This window comes from Nyctibius grandis, chromosome 3, assembly GCF_013368605.1.
Source record: "Nyctibius grandis isolate bNycGra1 chromosome 3, bNycGra1.pri, whole genome shotgun sequence".
Taxonomy (NCBI): Eukaryota; Metazoa; Chordata; class Aves; order Nyctibiiformes; family Nyctibiidae; genus Nyctibius; species Nyctibius grandis.
In genome coordinates, this window is record NC_090660.1 from 39,257,560 (window position 1) to 39,276,159 (window position 18,600).

Below are 18,600 nucleotides of genomic sequence, written 5' to 3' on the forward strand. Positions count from 1 at the left end.
CCTCACTTCCGCCCCCTTCCCCCCGGCGGCGAACTGTGATTGGCCACGCGGGGGCGCTACCCCGGCGGCTCTTCAAAGGGCGGCGAGGGCGGCGAGGGCGGCGGGGCCGCGAGGGGGGGCTGCTGCGCCCCGCGCCGGGCAGCCAGGCGTCAGGGTGAAACAAAATCTCATCGTGTTTGTTCTGTTTTGTTTATTTTTTATGTTAAGAACACTTGTGTTTTCTGTACAGAAATTACTGAGGACCCAACATGTCTTTGGGCTTCACCCACTGGTCGAACTGGTCGGCGGTGAGGAAGCCCAGCTTCACCGCCGCCTCCTTCAGCGTCGTCCCCTCCCGGTGCGCCGTCTTGGCGATCTTGGCGGCTTTGTCGTAGCCTGTAACGAAATAAAACCAACCGGTGAGCCACGGGCCGGCACAGGAGAGCTGTTAGAGGCGAGAAAAAAGCGGGACTCGTGGCCTCTGGTCAATTAATTTGCTAGGGCTGCTGCTGCTGCACTCGGCTGGCAGCCCGTGCGCACCAAGGGTATCGCACCAACTCCGTACTTAAAGCGGAGGTAAACTGTTACTCTGGTCTCACTGCATTTAGGTCAAAGTTTTATGTGACTTTCTCCTTTAAAAAAATCATTCTGTAATCTTTTCATTGTTATTATCAGGCAAATCAGGACGACAGGGACACAAATTCTCCCAATCTCTTCTTGACTGTCATCAGAATCATTTTTATGATGCACTGGTACAGACACTGCAAGGGGGACACAGCTCTTTCACCAGTAATAGCAGTTGGTGATGTTAAAGTAAATTAACTTTTGGCCTGACCCATGACTTGGTCTCCTAAACATTGTGACAACACAAATAACGTGCACAAAACAATGTTACCGCAAAATATTTCAGTCTAATGTTTTGAGAAGTTTCTGAGCCTTAAGCCTACCTATATGCGGGTTAAGTGCTGTTACCAACATCAAAGATTCGCTCATGAGTTTGTCGATCCTGTCTGTGTTGGCTTGGATTCCAGCTACACAGTTGTCAGTGAAGGAAACACAAACATCTCCAAGAAGTCTTGCAGAGTTTAAAACATTTTTAATCTAACAAAAAAAAAAAATCAACTATTACATTCAGATATTAATAGTTGCACAATCAAGCACATTTGTTCCTAACCACTGGCTCCCCTGCAATATCCACTTCTTTAATGGGCTGTTTGTAGAAAAGGACTGCAGTTTGTAATATACCCTCCTCCCTTGGCAGGGTAAGCTCAGCCACTCCTATTTAAAAGAATTGGTGAGAAGCATTCAATGGCAGAAGAACTCTTGCATAAAGACAACCACAGTATGTGTAAACATTTTGTTGGAACAGTTCACAAATAACAAGTAAAAAATACATGAATACAATGTCATTTCCCCCCTCAGGTACCAATCAAGAGAAGGCATCTAAAAATATAAAGCACAGTAATGTCTGGCATTAGTCCTCTGACAATCCATATCACGCCACTTTTTTTTTGGAGAGGTGTCTGTTTCTATCAAAATTTATCTTCTGCTAGGTACATCTCTTGGCCATTCAATATGATCTTACTTTTTTTCCTCTTCAAAACCAGGAGCTATATGCTTAGAACAAATATGTTCAAATCGGCAGAAAAAAACATTACCCTAAGCAGACACAGTAAGGAAGAGACAAACACTGATTTTATTATAAAATTTCAATTTTCTTTCCATCATTTCTAACTAGCATAATAAAAAAGCAGTACCAGTCAGTACAGGCTGTGCAGAAAAATAACAAATGACATGCTGCTTCCTTTGTGCCTCTTATTTCTAGCAAGATAACAAAAACTCAAAAACTTTCCTTTTATTTCTATTTAGTATTAGGATCTTTTCTGCAAGTCACCTTAATTCTTTTTAAACCAGCATCCCTACCCTAACCTCTGTGCTATTCCTTCAACATCTTATACACAATTCTCCACAATCTTCTGATGTGATGCTTTTGTTTATATTACTTCCCTCAATTTCTCCTCTGTTTATTTTTCCTTCTTGGTTTTAAAGGGAAAAAAAGTAAATAGCCCAAAGAAGAAAATGAGAATTATGACTTGGTGTCAAAACATCCAAATTTCAGTACAAGGTGAGTTGTAATACCCAATGAATTTGACTTTGTAGAATTAAATATACAGAAGCAGCAATATGTATCTTGGTGTATCCTGCTCACACTGTAGAAGGCAGACATTATTTTAAATACTGAAGTCTAAGACTAATAATTTACAATTTTACAGGACTCACTTGCCAAAACCATGTAATGCTTTGGTATTCAGCAGTAACAGAAATAGAAACAGACAGTTGCTAAAGAAAAAAATCCTCATTTTTAGCTAAAATACCAAATTCTCTTTGGCTTTGGGCAAAATTTTGTCTCAGTTTCTGTTCCTCTCTCTCTGCTTCCTTAGACTGATGAGGAATTCTTTGGTTATATACGCATATATTGTTAAGATAAAAGCTTATCTACATAAGATAGTTTCACATAAAAAAGATTGCCAGTTCTCTGTCAAAATAACAAGGACTTGCCATACAAAAGAATAAAAAATGTTCTCACAATTTATTAGCTTCTCTGGTGCTTGTACTGACCACATATTCAATGAGTTTTTTTCCCCACGAGTTACTAGATTGTACAATGATTTAAAAAGTCTGACATATTTAAAACTTTATGAACTTACCATCATGGGCTTAAAAACATTCAGTTCAAAGTGTCCATTGCTACCTCCTACAGTAACAGCAACATGGTTTCCCATAACTTGGGCTGCCACCATGGTTACAGCTTCACACTGGGTAGGGTTCACTTTTCCTGGTTGTGGAAGGGAGAGAAAAAGGTTACAGAACAAGGAGGAGGAAGGGAAAAAAGAAAAAAACAACCAACCAAAACCCAGTAGTTTCCTCATTTACCAAATCACGTTCAACAGAAGATGTTTTGTAGGAGGTAACATGTCTTACTCATCTGTATCTGCGCACCACAGAAAAGAAATCATTTCCATAAATGATATTGACTGTACTATTCCAGTAAGTTAGCTAGGATTTTTAAAACAGCTATGGCTGCTTTAGTAATCTACCAAGACTTTGACAGATGGATCAAATGTGCATGAGCTAAGCAGCTGTTCATTACCACAGTTCTTAATAGTCAAGAGATTATAACTTGTCTTTACTCATGCAAGTAGGCACTTCTGGTAAATCACTACCAAATCTCAGTCAACATAAGAAAAGTATTACTAATTTGTTAGAATTACTTTGTAATAAAATTAATACACTCTGTTTACTTTGTCAGGAAAAAAAAACCCAAACCAAACCAAATTAGAGTGACCCCCTAACAAGGAAGCTTTATGATTGATTTCAATTCTAGAAATAATCCTAATAAGAACATTCATTATCTGCTTTTTTGAAAGACAGACATGCTCACGACCTATTTCTTTTATAATTTATCATACAGAAAGAATATGCTTAGAATAGTTTTGGATGTACAATATTCATATATACATACTTTTTTAGGAGGGAGGCAAAGAATGATTACTAATATTATTCTTTCCTTTCTTATCCTCTCATACAGTGAGACCATTGCAGAAGGAAAAATGTGAGGACATAACACTACTCATGCTAGGAAGTAAAGACAGAAGTCAATTCACATCACAATATTGCTACAATTCATAGATCATTTAAAGCTTGTTTCAGAAAAGCCTTTACATAAAAAAATTGTAGAGATCTTGCAATTCTAAAAGGTTTTGAAAGTATGCCTGTACTAATAAAGTCACATTTATGGATATTCATCTCTGCCACGTATTTGCCAACACACAGCTGTGCAAACAAATATTTTCATGAACACAAATTTTGGTAAAATGTGGCAGAAGATAAAAACTGACTGAAGTGTTGAATCATGGCCTTACTGACATTTGTGGTGGACTTTGCTAAGTATCTGTTAAGAGTTAGTGATCCAAAACAAAAGACACAGGCAATTTTTCAGGATGTTTCCTCTGTACCTGGCATAATGCTGCTTCCTGGTTCATTTTCCGGCAGGATGAGTTCTCCTAGTCCAGAGCGTGGTCCAGAACCCAGAAAACGAATATCATTAGCTATTTTCATCAGACTGCATGCCACTGTGTTCATAGCTCCACTGAGTTCAACTAGAGCATCATGAGCCGCAAGAGCTTCAAACTTATTTGGAGCAGTGACGAAAGGCAAACCTACAGGGAGGGCAGGAAATATTAAACCCGTGAGGCGCTTCCTTGCAGACATAAATCAGATAATCAAACACATAATTAGTTTAATAAAAAATTGTATTAATAACACTGTAAGTTCATCTCTCTCTTCTCTAGACCGCTCCTCACAAATGTATTTCTTAAACAGATTCAATATAAAAGACACAATAAAAGTCACTAAAATAAAGCATATGAAATTTGAGCTTCTACCCACAACAAAAGGTACAAATTTCAAGCTTCCATACTGTGTTGCATACTAAGCACTGCTTTGCACCGCGGTACTTTGTGAATGTCAAGAATCTCTTACAAGTTAGCCCAAACTTCTATATTTCTTTCATGAAAGCAAGTTAGGTTCTTCAGATTGTCAGTTGCTGGGATGCTTTCTCCCAGTTATGAAAACAGAGTATTTTGCAGCACAGTACAGACATTAGGATAAACAAAAAGCAATCACAATGGAATTAGCTACTTAAAGAAAAAAGACGCATCTGAGTATCAGCACTGGAAGGGAAAAACAAAGAACATGTGAAAGCTGATTCAAACTTAGGACGATGCCTGAAACTGCTGCCAACAGCAAGAGCACAGGAGTAATGGAAGCAACAGCTCTATTTACATTAAATGCCTGAGATTTGACGCTAGGTTCCATAATGAAAAACACTTCTTCAGGGCTTTGAGCTGGAAGAAAAGTCTCAGCAGAATGTTATTAGTGGTAATGGACATCACTAAGGACTGACTGTGGGCTGGACTTCTGCCCCACAAAACTACTGGTCTGAGCTTACATTACTAGTTCAAATAAGAGGAGCATAACCCCCATAATTTCTAGTGTTCTGCAGTTCCTGCCAAACACCATATGCCACTAAATATGCATGGGCTTCTGAACTGCACAGCTGCCTTCTCAGTTGCAGAGATGATTCCAAACTCTCCCTATAAGAACATGTGGAACTTCAGTAGTCTGCCCTACTTGTTTTAAACTCATACAACCTGCCCATATGGGACACCTAACGAGCGTTAAGATGGGAGAGCTTCCTAACACCACCAATGGCTTCTTCAAGCACCAAAACAAGCCCTGTACTGCTTCTCAGCAGCTGTTGCTTAAGACAAGTTACTTCTTCGCTGTCAGTTTACAAGGAAGTCTTGACCCTTTACAAGACAGTGGATAACAGATCCATTAAAACAAAAATACTGCTGATAAGCAGTTTCAGATCTTACAGCAAAATTAAATGCAAGACATATGTATTCATTTTGGAGGCATTTTAAAAACTGCTACTGTGACACAGAAGAGCTGGTTTACAGATCAAAAAACTCAATGGCTCTGTAAATTAAGTTTTGAGATCTATAAAGACAGCATCAAAAAAAAATCAGACAGCTAACTTTTACTCTTTCACATGAAAAAATGTAATGGCTTTGGGAGGGTTTTTTCTCCCCTTCTTTTGTGCCAAGTCACTGTAGATTAAGAGAGAGAGAGAGAGAGGAGCAGAGATCAAGACAGAAGCGTTATAGCTGGGCTAATAATAGACACCTGAAACTGTATCTATCTCCAATAAGCCTTGCTCAGGAAAACATGGTAATTTCAGTCACTTTCAATGTACTGAGTGTAATTATAAAAATACATTGCACAAAAAATCCTAAGTATAAGGCATATAACATACAGCATTAACAGAAAGTTTCATGTTGAAACATAAATACAATTTGAGCTTATGAGAAGTATGGAAACGGAAAGATTTAGTTTGACTTTGACTTGATGTTACATATATTGCTTTACTGATAACTCTGAAATATCGTTCCTCACCTGTCAGTTCAGCCACTTTAGCAGCAACTTTCTCAGCAAAGCCAATTCTTGTGTTTAATCCTGTACCAACTGCAGTCCCGCCAGCTGCCAGCTGGTACACTCTTGGCATGGTCGACTCAATTCTAGCCACACCATATTTAATTTGTTGCACATAGCCACTAAATTCCTTTGAAAGAAAGGAGGACAAAATAGAGGAACAAAGTCAACAACCAAGGAAAAGCATGTACAATTATTTATATTTTTAACATGATTGGATAATTTCTTTGCAAACCTGAAGGCACTGAACTTCATGCAGATGCTAAATCTTAGCATGTTTTCACTAACAGGAAAAAATTACATATATTAGAAGACTGCTCTCACAGTATGAACAATTACACATAAAACCAACCTACATACATAAAAGTGTATTCACAGTACATCTTTCTCTTGCCTTTTATTTCAGTTGTGTACTTCGCAGGATCTGAATCCAAGGTAAATCAGCTCTCAGATTAAATTAATGTTCTCAAGGTACAATTAGATAAATCGATCCTGGGCTTTTTTCACTTAATTTTAGTTAGTAAAAAACCCACAAATTTTACACGGATTTTTATCAGTTCAGTTTAAGTTAATTCATTACCAAATTAATGTAACATAACCCATTCTTGACAGTAAGACAACAAAGATTTGCTATCATATATATATATATGATCATGTATCAAAGATTTTAATTCAAAATACTTAGTAGCTTTGTGTGTTGACAAAACCTCGTTTATATAAACTTACAGGTTACAGACTAACTACCTTCTTCCTTCCAATGTCAGTGTAACAGAAATATCATGTGTTATGTGGTAATGGAACATGATCTAAAAATCGTTTATACCTTACTACTGTTAGAAGTAAAACACACATCGACAAAAATAAGAACATTTATGATGCAGTAGAGTACAGCATCCAGCAAACTCCAGTAAAGACAAAAATACTCTGACTGAGATTCAGCCATTTTTCTATTATTTCTCTTAAGCTATCAGCTTAATTTAGGCCTCTTCAAGTTTGCCTCAGTTTCCTCCAATATATTTACAAGAATTTTCCAAACAAATGCATAATTTTTTTTTTACCTGTCCAAGCGTAAGTGGAACAGCATCTTGTGTATGGGTGCGCCCTATTTTTATGATTTGGGAAAACTCTTTGGATTTCGCTTCAAGTGCATTCTGTAGCTTCTTTAATCCAGGTAACAACACCTCATTAACCTCCTGGGCAGCAGCAATATGCATTGCTGTTGGGAAAGTGTCATTTGAACTCTGTGAAGGAAGTTCAAGAAATTTATTTACAAGCTTTTCTCACCATTGTTGCTGTAAGATGTACATGTATGGCTTTAGTCTCTTTATTTTATAAACAAGAAGAAACGAAGAGTAAGCAACTTAGGGGTATTCCACAAGTCAACCTGCAAGAATAATCAAATCTTCTAAACTGCAGTCCAGCATCTTATTGATAAAGTCAACTTTTTATAATTATACCCACAGAAAGTTAACTACACGAGTAGACTCGTCACAACATTGGAACAAAAAAAAAAAAAAAAAAAAGAAAAAGAATTGCTAAAGTAGTTATGAGAGCCACGTAACAAATGGATGGAAGATTTTAAAGGAATTGTATGTGACTTTAAAACACCTATGTGTTGTTTTGGTAATGTTAAATCCATAGTTGCCAGGATACAGCGTAAGCACAGAAGATCAGGAAGGGATACAACCAAGTCAGTGGCTTAAACTTCAGCTAAGCTGAACAAAATAATAAGAGTGAAGTAAAATAAAAATGTCTACCACAATCCTTGGGGAAAAAATGAAACGGATATTTCATTTACCCATTACGGGACTTCAGCCATCTTATTATTCTTTCTACATGCTTTATGTAATGCATTATGGAGATAACAGTTATAAGTATCCAGCCTTTAGAAACTGGATCTATATTTAACTTTAAGACTCTCTGTAGTAGCAGTGGTTGTCACCAGGCCACCTCTGCCCATTACATCATGTGTGAATTCGTCTGCCATGAATGAGTTCAAAAGTTTGAATCTCAAAAGCTCACACTGTCACTGACCAACATTTTAAAGTTCATTCAAACTGAAAAAGCTGGAAAATTGTTGCCAAAGCTGTACAAAAAATTCCTTTTTTCTTTTTTTATTTTTAAATCTAAACAGTGGCTATAAGAGAATCCAAAATTCACAATTAAAAAAAAACACTTCTGACATTAAAATAAGTATAATACAAGTATAACGACCTGGCTTTTGTTAACATGATCATTCGGATGTACTGGGGTTTTACTCCCCAGTTTGCCCCCCATTATTTCAATGGCTCTATTGCTGATGACTTCATTGACATTCATATTGGTTTGAGTTCCAGATCCAGTCTGCCACACCACCAATGGGAAGTGATCATTTAATTTTCCTTCAGCTACCTATAATGGAAAAAGAGAGAGAAAATTTTTTCTATTGGAAGAAAAACAAAATTAAAAAGCATAAACCTGAGAATTTTTTAGCTATAATTCAAATAATGTTCTCCATTATATTTGTAAATCTACATGTAACAATTGTGAATTATACCAGAATAAAGAGAGTTTGATGTAATACCAGATATTAAAAGGGCAAAAAACTTTTTCTATGTTTTTTGAAGATGAATTCTGAAATACAGAGAAATATATAATTTAACTTCATGTTCTACATTCATAGAAAGAAAAGATTTTAAAATGGTCTTTTAGGTTGTACATTCTCTTTCCCAAACAATGCAGATGATTTTCTAAGTCCAAAAACATCCCTTCCTTCCCAAATTTTAAAGACATTTGGATTCTAATCTTCCTGGATAGGACTAGAGGTAGTACGTGCTGGTTCTCCCTTCCACAGTTATTCGCTCAGGTTAGTACGATCTCCCAGGCAAGGGAAATATCTTAGGTAGTTTCTCAATCAGAGCACGTAAGGTGCTTCAGGGTACTGATTCAACATTGTGTGTCTCCTTGGGTCACAACCATCCTTTGGGTGTCAGAAACATCCGTTTTCGGACAGTGCTTATCTGTTTACAAACTCCTCATCCGCATAGCTGCACCGCTTTCTCCTAGGAAATCAAGTTCAACAGCTGCACAGTTTCATCATGAACACTGATCACAACTATACAACAATTTGAATTAAAGGCATTCGGAAGTCCATTCCTGATGGGAAAGAGTCCCCCAGAAGAGGTGATTTTGCCTAACGCTATTTGCCATGCAAATGCAGTACATGGTAGTTGTATAATTGGACTCTAAAATTTCTCCAGAAACACATTTCATATAGGGAAGTTCCAGACCTCTTTCTTACATACACCTGTAGATACTGGATTTTGCATCAATGCAATGAGATGGCAGATTGCTGCTAGTATCAAACACCTCCTTCCTGTAAGGCGTGCTCTCCCTAGTACTGCCCTGGACCTACACGGCTTTAAATTGAGAGTTGCCTAAAAAGGACTCATGACTGCCTTTACTGTACCTCAACTGTAACTGAATGTGTTACACATATAAACAAGTATGAGGATCACCCAGACTTAAAAAGGTTCCTAAGTACTGACTTGCTGATTACCCAGGGGAACAAGGTCCTGATCAGCCAAAGATGGCTATACCAGCTTACATCTTTTGTAGGCAGGCTATGACAACTACCATTTGAAATCAAAACAGAACAACAGGTACAAATACTCTTCTGTTTGATCTACATTTTTTGGAGCCTGTTGAACCTTATATGCATTTAGAGATTTTTCTAAATGTGTGTTTGTGATAGTATCAAAATCTGTGCTCAAAAGTATCACCCCCATGTATATTAGCCTCAGAAAAGTTGAGAATGCAAAGCAAAGGATCTGTTGTCACAGTTCTGGGGCTAGATAATTATCTCCAGATTATCCAGATACATCAGTCCTCCTGGAATCATGCTTTTCAGGAAAGGATCTTATGTATTTCCCATCCTATACAAGGGCAAATTTCCCACCTCCAAGAGTAACTTGGTTTCTTGCTGTATCTCTTTAAGTTATATTAGAAAATTATTTTGGAGTTAAGGAAAAGGATATCACTGCAGGGGTGTTTTTAAAACACAACAAAAAAGCCTCAAACAACTTTCAGAACTCATGAATCTAAACTAAGTAGCCTTTAGCCATCAAAACTTCTGATCCACCTTTAACTAGGAGAACCCTAGAAACCACAAGAAGAGACTGGACATATTCTGGAGTTCTCCAAAGCTCTTGGGTCTTGGGACTTATGGTGCTACAGCTCATAGAAAGAGGATAAGGCCTTCTGCAAATACTGAAATATTTTGAAGCTAGTCAGAACAAGAAAGCTCCGTAAAACAATGCTTCTAGATAAATATATCTGTTGATTTACACAAAGCAACACACCTGGTATTACCATACCTCAAATAATGGTCATTCACAACTCTGTGCACTTGGGTGGCATTTATCCTGAGAAAGAGGAGATGCCTCTGTGTGTCACATCACGTCCTCTTTAGCTATAAAAGTGATACTTAAAAAGCACAGATTTACTAGTAAGCTTAAGTCTGAAGAGGAAATAGACTAGCAACAGAGAAACTATTCAGACTGCAGATGGTCTTCGCATTACCAAGATGCAATTGCTCAACAGATTGGAGACTTCCAAAACGAAAAAGCTTTGCTTGGCATGTCAGACTTCACATTAGCTGAATGAACAGAGATTCCATTCACCTCCTAGGTTTTTTTATACTGTTCATCTGGTAAGAGTCAACACTATGTGAGTAACCAGTAATCTTAAGAGAGGGAAAAAATTACACTGTTTTTATAACTTAAGTATCAAAATGTATTTTAACATTCTATCATTTCTATAAAAGTAAGAAGTAAAATAGTAAAACATTATATTAAGAAAATGATTTCTCAACCTGAAAAACAAAATTTACTAACAATAAATGCCTTCCGTCTAACAATTTGAGAAATGCAAGAGGTCTTCCCCCAGCCTCCAAACTTCCAATGAAAAGCCTAACAAAAATACAATGACAGTTCCAGTATTCTGAACAGTTTGTTCTCACCTCATCTGCCGCCTTTACAATAGCATTAGCAATCTTTGGGTCGAGACCATAATCTTGATTTACTTCAGCAGCTGCTCTCTTCAAGATGCCAAAAGCCCTTATAATTTGAACCTGTGACACAAGAACAAGTTTAAATATGTAACTTTTTTTCCCCAAAGGACATTTTAGGAACATAAAGCACAGGTCTAGTTCTAAACCAAACTCCTTCTGAACTTAAATCCAGAAGCAGTCGTTCAACCAAAGCAAAGATCAATCACGTCACATGACCTATGCTCCCATTAACAGTATCATTTGCCCAAGCAGTACAGAAAGTAGTACACACCTCATCCTTTCTTTGTAAGACAGATATGCTTTGTCTGTCGAAACAGGTTACATGCATTAAAATGAATAGAAAAGGAGAATTGGTTCTACTTCTAAAATTGCCTTTTTGAGGGCAAACTGACATATGTTTCAGTACATGGAAAGCCAGTGCATGACAAAGCGCGTGTACAGTAATGCTCTATGCACAGCTACACATGAAAAAGAAACTTCATATCAACTCATGCTACACTAACCATCTTCAAGAACGAACTACATAACACTACAGTAAACAAACTATTCCATTCAGTCTTTCATCTTCAGAAAAACGAAAGATAGATTTCTGTTCATCTTGGTTATTAAAAAATTAAGCAACACAATAAAATAATTATTCAAAAGCAACATTCAATTTATTTAAATGAAACAAAAATATTTCTAATACAGAACAATACCTTTCCATGAAATTTCTAACTTTAATTAAAATTCAAAGTTGCTCATATTGCCAGAAAAAGTACAAGAAGAAGGTATGCACTCTCACATCCAAAACATAAAGAGAAAAAATGAACACAGCTTTCAATTACTTACTGGCATTCTTTCTGAAACACCTCCAATCTTGAAGTTCATTGTAGATCTTACAGTCTGGGCACCATAGTATTTGTCACTTGGGACCTTCAGTTCACCAAATGTATCATATTCTATCCTAAAAGCCTCTTGGGTGGACTATGGAAAGGGAAAAAATGTATTTCAATCATTAGTAAACAGCACATCCTTTCTGAAAGCAGATACAGTTAAGAAAAAATGTGCAAGAAGGGGAAAAAAAACAAAACAGTGACACGCAGCTAGGCATAGGTATTTTTCTAATTATATCTTCAAAGTTAAGACATTTTTCTAGTTTGAGCACCTGTCTCACCAAAAGTCACAACGACTAACATCGTGTAGCCTAGCAAACCCATTGGTGACAGGCAGGACTACAAGACTTAAGACCTCAGCTGCCCACTGTATGAAATAGGTCATCCTGATAAAAGACTCGGTTTCTTTTTGAAGAATTAGTAACGTATCTTAGAATTTACAGAATTGTTTTGCTAAAACCAAACTGAGGAGCTAACACGGTAAGAATTCAGGTGGTATCCATCCAGGCAACATACATGTAACACAATCCCTGTTTGAAATCCACATTGCACATGGGACAGAAGAAAAATACTGGAAGGGAGCAACTGACTAATTCAGCATCAAGTTACTGACAATTAATTATCTTCTTAAGCCTAATAAACCTGGAACACAGCTGCCCTAACCAAAGTAGCTGTGCAACATGAAGAAACTGCATCTAGGAATATTTTGTGCAATATTTATGTGAAGCAGTATTTCTTTATCACATATGCACCTAGCATGCATTGTTATCTAACTGTCCTGGTTTGGCCCAAACCAGGCCAATTAGTCTTAGAGAAACCAAGGTCACTGCTAAATTCCTCACTGCTTATGAGTGAAGAGCTGAAGGGGGGTCGTACCTGCAGGGAGGAGCAGACAGGGCAGCTGGCCCAGAATTGACCAACAAGGTATTCCATCCCATACACGTCATTCTCACTTTCCTGTTTATCACTAACCCACTGCCTCCTGGAGGTGGGGCCCAGGAGGGAGGGGCCCTCCTGTCTCCCACTGATTGGTACCAGCTTTGCCAAATCTCCAGTTAAAAGCCTGCAGGTGTGATGGCAGGGGGAGCTACTGCCTTTTCCCCTCTGCCCGTGCTGGGTGAAGCTATTGCATTTTGCCCTCTGTCTGTGCTGGGTGGAGCTACTGCATTTTCCCCTCTGCCTGTGCTGGGGGAGCAACCCTGCCTGAGGAGGATTTCCAAGCTCTTTATCTTGGTTTTGTACATATTTGTATATATCTGGTTATTTCTATTATTATTGTTATTATATTCTTTTTCATTATTATAGTTTATTAAAACTGTTTTAACTTTCCAACCCATAAGTCTCTCTCCCCTTTCCCTTTCCCTTGGGGGGGCGGGGGGAGAGGGTTAACAGAGAGCATCTGCCACCTGGTTAATAGCTGGCCCAGCTTTAAACCGTGACACTAACACAGCTAGAGGTAAATTGATTTTAGATGACATACACCAACTAAAAAGTAATTTTTTACTTTTTGGGAAACAACCCATTCATTTGTGATGATGAGATCACATCCACATGCAGCTCTACAATGACCACAGGACCAGACAGGAAGCAAGAGCAGTGTACTCTTCCTCTCCCCATGCCTTGGTCAGCAAAGTCCCAATTTTCTATGAGAAAGGTGTTCATCCTTTTCCAGAAGAGGAGATTACTTTCTTGCAGAGTCTTCAGGAAGGGGAAGAAGTCTTTTTTAAATCTTAATCATAGATGGAGTAAAACAATTCCAGCTCCACAGGGAGGGTATATACAATGCTGGGCTCTGACCTAACCAAGACCCTCAGGGGTGAGTCTTTGGGACTGCTCTGTCAGAGCATCGAGTCAGTGTTGCAGCGCAGCAAAAGAAGAAAAGCAAATGTTAGAACTATTAAGAAAAGCAGAGGATACAAGAAGAAACATCACTGTGCCACCATGGTTCATCTGCACTCTGAAGTCTTTGCGCAGATTTGGTTCTTTTATCTCAAAAAACATATTACTGGAGACCGTTCAAAGAAAAGCAATAAGGCTGATAAAAGGTAGGGAATGGCTTTCTTAAGGCAACTGACTTTTTCATTCAGAAAAGAGACAACTTGGGGTTTGAAGGAAAACTGAGGTCAATAAAAGCATCAGTAGAATGGCAATAGGCATGAGCTGTTCACTGTCCCAATACAAAAACAGAAGCCATAACATTAGGCTAGTAGAAGCCAGGTTCAAAGCAAGGAAAAGGAAGCAGCTCTCCACACAAGTAGCCGACTGACGAAACTCCTTGCCAGCTGATGCTAGGGGAAGATAAACCCTCAGAACAAAGATCTGAATTGGGTTATTATACAGACAAACCACAGGCTTAGGAAATCCTCTGATGTGCAAATGAAGAGTCTGGGTCAGCATAAGAGGAAAACATCGTATATGTCTGCACAGTTCTTACTCTTCCCTAAGTGTCCACTTCTGAAGTTGGACTGTTACTCTCTCTTCTTGGTCTGTTTTACTTGCTCCTTGCTTGGTGGGTCTCAGTCTTCTTGGACAGGAGCACAGATGGGTATTGGGCAGAACACCCTCTCCAGCAACACCGACTTTCTGCAGCAGCCAGTCCAGGTCCACATCACCACGGATGGCAAGTTGCAGGCGGTAGTGGTGGTGGGGGGGGGCAGATCCAGCCTTTTCACTGTCCTGAGTGGCGTTCCCAGCCAGATGGAGACACTCTGCCGTCAAGTCGCATACCAGAGACACCAGCCCTGCTCGCTTAGGGCACTCTTGCAGAGTAGGTTGTGGATGTGACCCAAGAGAAACTGCAGCCCAGCCCATAAACAGCCAGGGTTAGCTCTCACATCGCTGTCCCACTCCCCACACCTTGTGTTTTGGCTGATGCTCTCCCAGATACTGACCCCAAAAGAATACAAAGCTTAGTGTGGATCAATATGCCATGCCTATGTTCTTTAATCCTCTTTATCCTATTTTAATCACTTAGCGTTCATTTACATGCTAACAAGAAACAGAACATAGTCAACACTTCTTTAGTATCTTACTACCAAAAATGTTTAATAGGAATGCTTGTGAGTCTTACTGTACATGTCCACATATTAATATTCCAACAGTAGATATCATTGATGCATCTGAAATCCCTTCTTTTGATATCTGGTCACCTTGTGCAAGCAGACAATATCAAGCTTTTCCTAGAGCTAGATAAGGGGAACGAATTCAGTTCCAAGCCCAGCTCTTGATACCGTCACTGGTTCAATGACTGAAAGTACTCATGCTCAAACAATATAAAAAAGTTAAACTACCTGCAACCTTTTAAACAAAAAAGCTAGCAGTTGCACAATTGATTCCTCAAACTTACGTAATTCCAATGTCAACAATGGTGAAACAAAGATAAATAGGATCAGTACCTCCTCGTACAAGTACCTTTTAACAACAAAATTCTGTTATTAAAAAATTTCTTTTCCTAGCCAATTCCACATTACACACATTCACAAACGCCAATGAAGTTAATGGGGTAAGGTGCTTTAAGCTGAATGTCATTTGCTGATTAATACAGTAACAAGTGACATTAGGTAAAAAACCAAAGTTATATTTTTCATACATACTAAAGTAACTAAACTAAACTTCAGCATTACCTTCAGACTACTGTAGCAGCCTGCAGAAATCACTGTCTGAATTTTTATGTTAAAAAACATGCTTCCCTCACTCCTTAGACAGAATTCACCCTCAAGCGGCTTTATGAGCTGAAGATCCCAGTTCCCGGATCTAAAGCAGTTTTTGCAGTCACTCCTTGACCTAGGGAACCTGGCGTGAAACAGTGCCACAGAGGCACGCTTGTGTCAACCCTCTGCTCCCACACCAGTGGACCACAGGAGAAGCCAAAAGGAGACCTAGCAACTCTGCCACAGGCCAAGGCAAACTCCTGGGCTCACTTAGTTTCTATCATAGCTACAGCAAGTCTCAGCTCAGAACTACTGTTCCTCACCTTTAAAAAACAAAAATATACATTTTTTTAAAAAGAGGCCTGACAAGGTGTGCTCTGCCCTCCAAAATCCCAAGAATTCATAGTCCAAAGCTTGCACAGTTAGGCAAACATGCCTGTACCTTTACCTTGTTGCAGGGAACTGATCAGCTAGAACGGATTGCACAATAACACTGCAGATATTCAAATGGCAGAACTGCTACAATAATGTTTCCCACGGAAAATTACACTCTAATTTAAGGATGAAGCAATTTTTGGACATAAGTATTTCAATTCAAAGAATCATCTTTTTTAGCATGTCAAAACCAATCTTTCAAGGCCAGCAGAAAATGGGAATTTGTGCTCAACTGCCCTCCTTTAGCGGATGAAGAATGTTTCCATTTTCAAGTTTTATTTCTCCTTTATAATATCAAGTCACAAATTCTGAAATTCACTCTTTAGAAATCAAAACTAAATATTTTACAACAGTCAGCTGAAGAAAGACCACTGCAACCACAACGCCATTTAAAACATCTTGTGCAATTTAGCTCTAAGTTAAAGCAAATGTCAAGTTAAGTCATACTGTAGAACATACACGTTCGGTTGTGTCTACACAAGGTGTTCCAGAACAGAACTCTTGCTGCTGAAAAATCTCCATAAACATCAAAAAGCAGTGTTTTTTTTTTAATTTAAGTACTCATTGGTACATTTTTGGTGGTCCTTTGGTGGTTTTTATATTGGAAATAAAAACATACAAAGTTTTCCTGTAAGAATTCAAGGGCTCCTTGAGTTCCAAATTCACTGAGGGACGTTTTGCTATAACTTCTCGTGTTACTTAAACTCAAGAAATTGATAATGTCTATTTACAGGACAGGTCATATTTCTGACCAGCAAAGATCAAAACACATATATTTCATGTAATACTGTAGCTTTCATAAACACCAGGTCTTCATCAAGCAAATGAAGGCCATGATCTACGTTTTTATTGGATGATGCCAAACAGAAAAATAAAAAAAGGGAACCATCTGACAGGCCAATGCTCTGACACAGGTTTTCCTATACAGGTACATTTCATTCACCATGCAGTTTATTCACACATTTGGAAGCTTGTTTTTCTATACCATAATAAATATCACAGATTGGGAACTAATGTTCTAGTTAAATTTACGAATTATTTCAGTAAACTAAGTGATAAAATGACTTCTTCCAACACGCTCAAGTTATCTGCTTGTTTTAAGGAGTGAACTTACAGAGATGCACCCGAGATTAAGGTTTCCATGCAACGCCCGAGCTGTTAATACTTAGATTCAGAGTTCCTTATTCAAGTAGCATGTTCATTTCTACACTGAGCCACGCGCAATAAGCAAGTCCTACTCACGTTTCAGCCTGATGGTCAACTGACCATATCACAGAATCACAGAATGTTAGGGATTGGAAGGGACCTCGAAAGATCATCTAGTCCAATCCCCCTGCCGGAGCAGGATTACCTAGATCATGTCACAACCTGAACAATACCTGAAGAATAACTGCGGATGCCTGCCAGACGTCACCAGCAGTTCCCAGCTGAAAGCTCCCTAGGTTTCAGGCAGCCCCAAAGATTTTCCAGACACCCCCATTTCAGTGAGGATACAGCTTTTTCTTATTTGTACCTCAACAGCTCTAAGAAAGAGCCTGAAATCTCTGCGGAGGAGGCTGCCGCATGCCACAGCTCTGCCGCAGCAGGTCCCTGCAGGAACATCCCCCCCTGCCCGCCTGGTGGGATGCCGCCCCTCCCTGCCCGGCCAAGCTCATACAGCCACCGGCCGCGCTCACCACGTAAATCCCGTCCCCCGGGCAGCGCACCCGGACACCTGCGCGCTGCAGATACCCGCAGCCCGCCCCTGGAGCAGCCACCGCCTCGGGGCTGCAAATCTGGGTGCACCAGCGCTGCGGAGCAGGGGCCGAGCCAGGCCCCGGCGCTGCCCGCGCACTCCGGGCGGGGACAGGCCCCGCAGCTGCCTCGGCGGAAGAGGTAAGCGGCCGCGCAAGGTTGGCAGGGGATGGCGGCAACGTCTTCCCGGTGCCGTTGCCCTCCCCGCAGCGGCCGCCGTTCCCTCAGGCAGCGCGCGCCCGCTCCCCCTCCCGTGACTGGGGCGAACGGAGGGTCGCGAGGGCCGGCGGGCGCAGGGGGAGGAGCGAGGGCGGCAGCCCGCGGCGGGCAGTGGCACTTAGAGGTCACCGCCCCACCGCCCCCCCCACCGGGGTGCTCACCATGGCGGCGCGCGGTAGCGGCGGCGGCACCCAGCGCGGGGCGGCGCGCGGGGGCGGTGGGCGCGCGAGGAGGCCGGCGGAGCTGCCGAGGCGGCGGCAGGCGCGGAGTGAGCGGTGCATGGTGACGGCGGCGGGGGAGCACCGCCGGGGGCCGGGGCGGGGCGGGGAGAGGAAGCGGGCCCGCCCCGGACGAGCGTCAAGGAGGTAGGGGCGTCCCTCGCGGCAGGGACCCCGCCGCGCCTATCGGCTGCCGCCGCGCAACCACCTCAGCGGCGGGGCGGGCGCCTGCGCAGCGGCGAGCTGAGCGCTGAGCACCGACCCCTCTGCCCCCTCCCGCGGCCGCAGCACCGGCGCTGCCAGGCAGAGCCCCTGCCCTGCAACAAGGGCAGGGGGGAAGCCCCTGGAACAGCAATTTCCGGACGGTGGAAAGAAGGTATTGA

The 18,600-nt window shown here is 40.6% G+C and overlaps 1 protein-coding gene across 1 annotated transcript; it reads right to left on the reverse strand.

The window, feature by feature from the left end:
- Nucleotides 1-175: 175 nt before the first annotated feature.
- Nucleotides 176-18,325, reverse strand: FH (fumarate hydratase). Its single transcript, XM_068396312.1, has 10 exons — nt 18,161-18,325; nt 11,918-12,052; nt 11,036-11,146; nt 8,251-8,427; nt 7,095-7,277; nt 6,001-6,166; nt 3,996-4,199; nt 2,688-2,815; nt 927-1,080; nt 176-375 (listed from the first exon to the last, which is right to left on the reverse strand). The coding sequence occupies exons 1-10, from the start codon at nt 18,278-18,280 to the stop codon at nt 233-235; spliced, it is 1,521 nt and encodes a 506-aa protein (XP_068252413.1). The 5' UTR covers nt 18,281-18,325; the 3' UTR covers nt 176-232.
- Between the last annotated feature and the right edge of the window lie 275 nt (nt 18,326-18,600).

Bases quoted from the DNA above. Each gene is read 5' to 3' on its own strand.
- FH (XM_068396312.1), bottom strand. From the start codon at position 18,280: ATGCACCGCTCACTCCGCGCCTGCCGCCGCCTCGGCAGCTCCGCCGGC. The intron at 4,200-6,000 runs GTGAGGAACGAT...CCCTCCCTGTAG, and splicing joins TAAAGTGGCTGAACTGACAG to GTTTGCCTTTCGTCACTGCT. The intron at 376-926 runs GTAGGCTTAAGG...ATTTCGTTACAG, and splicing joins AGCACTTAACCCGCATATAG to GCTACGACAAAGCCGCCAAG.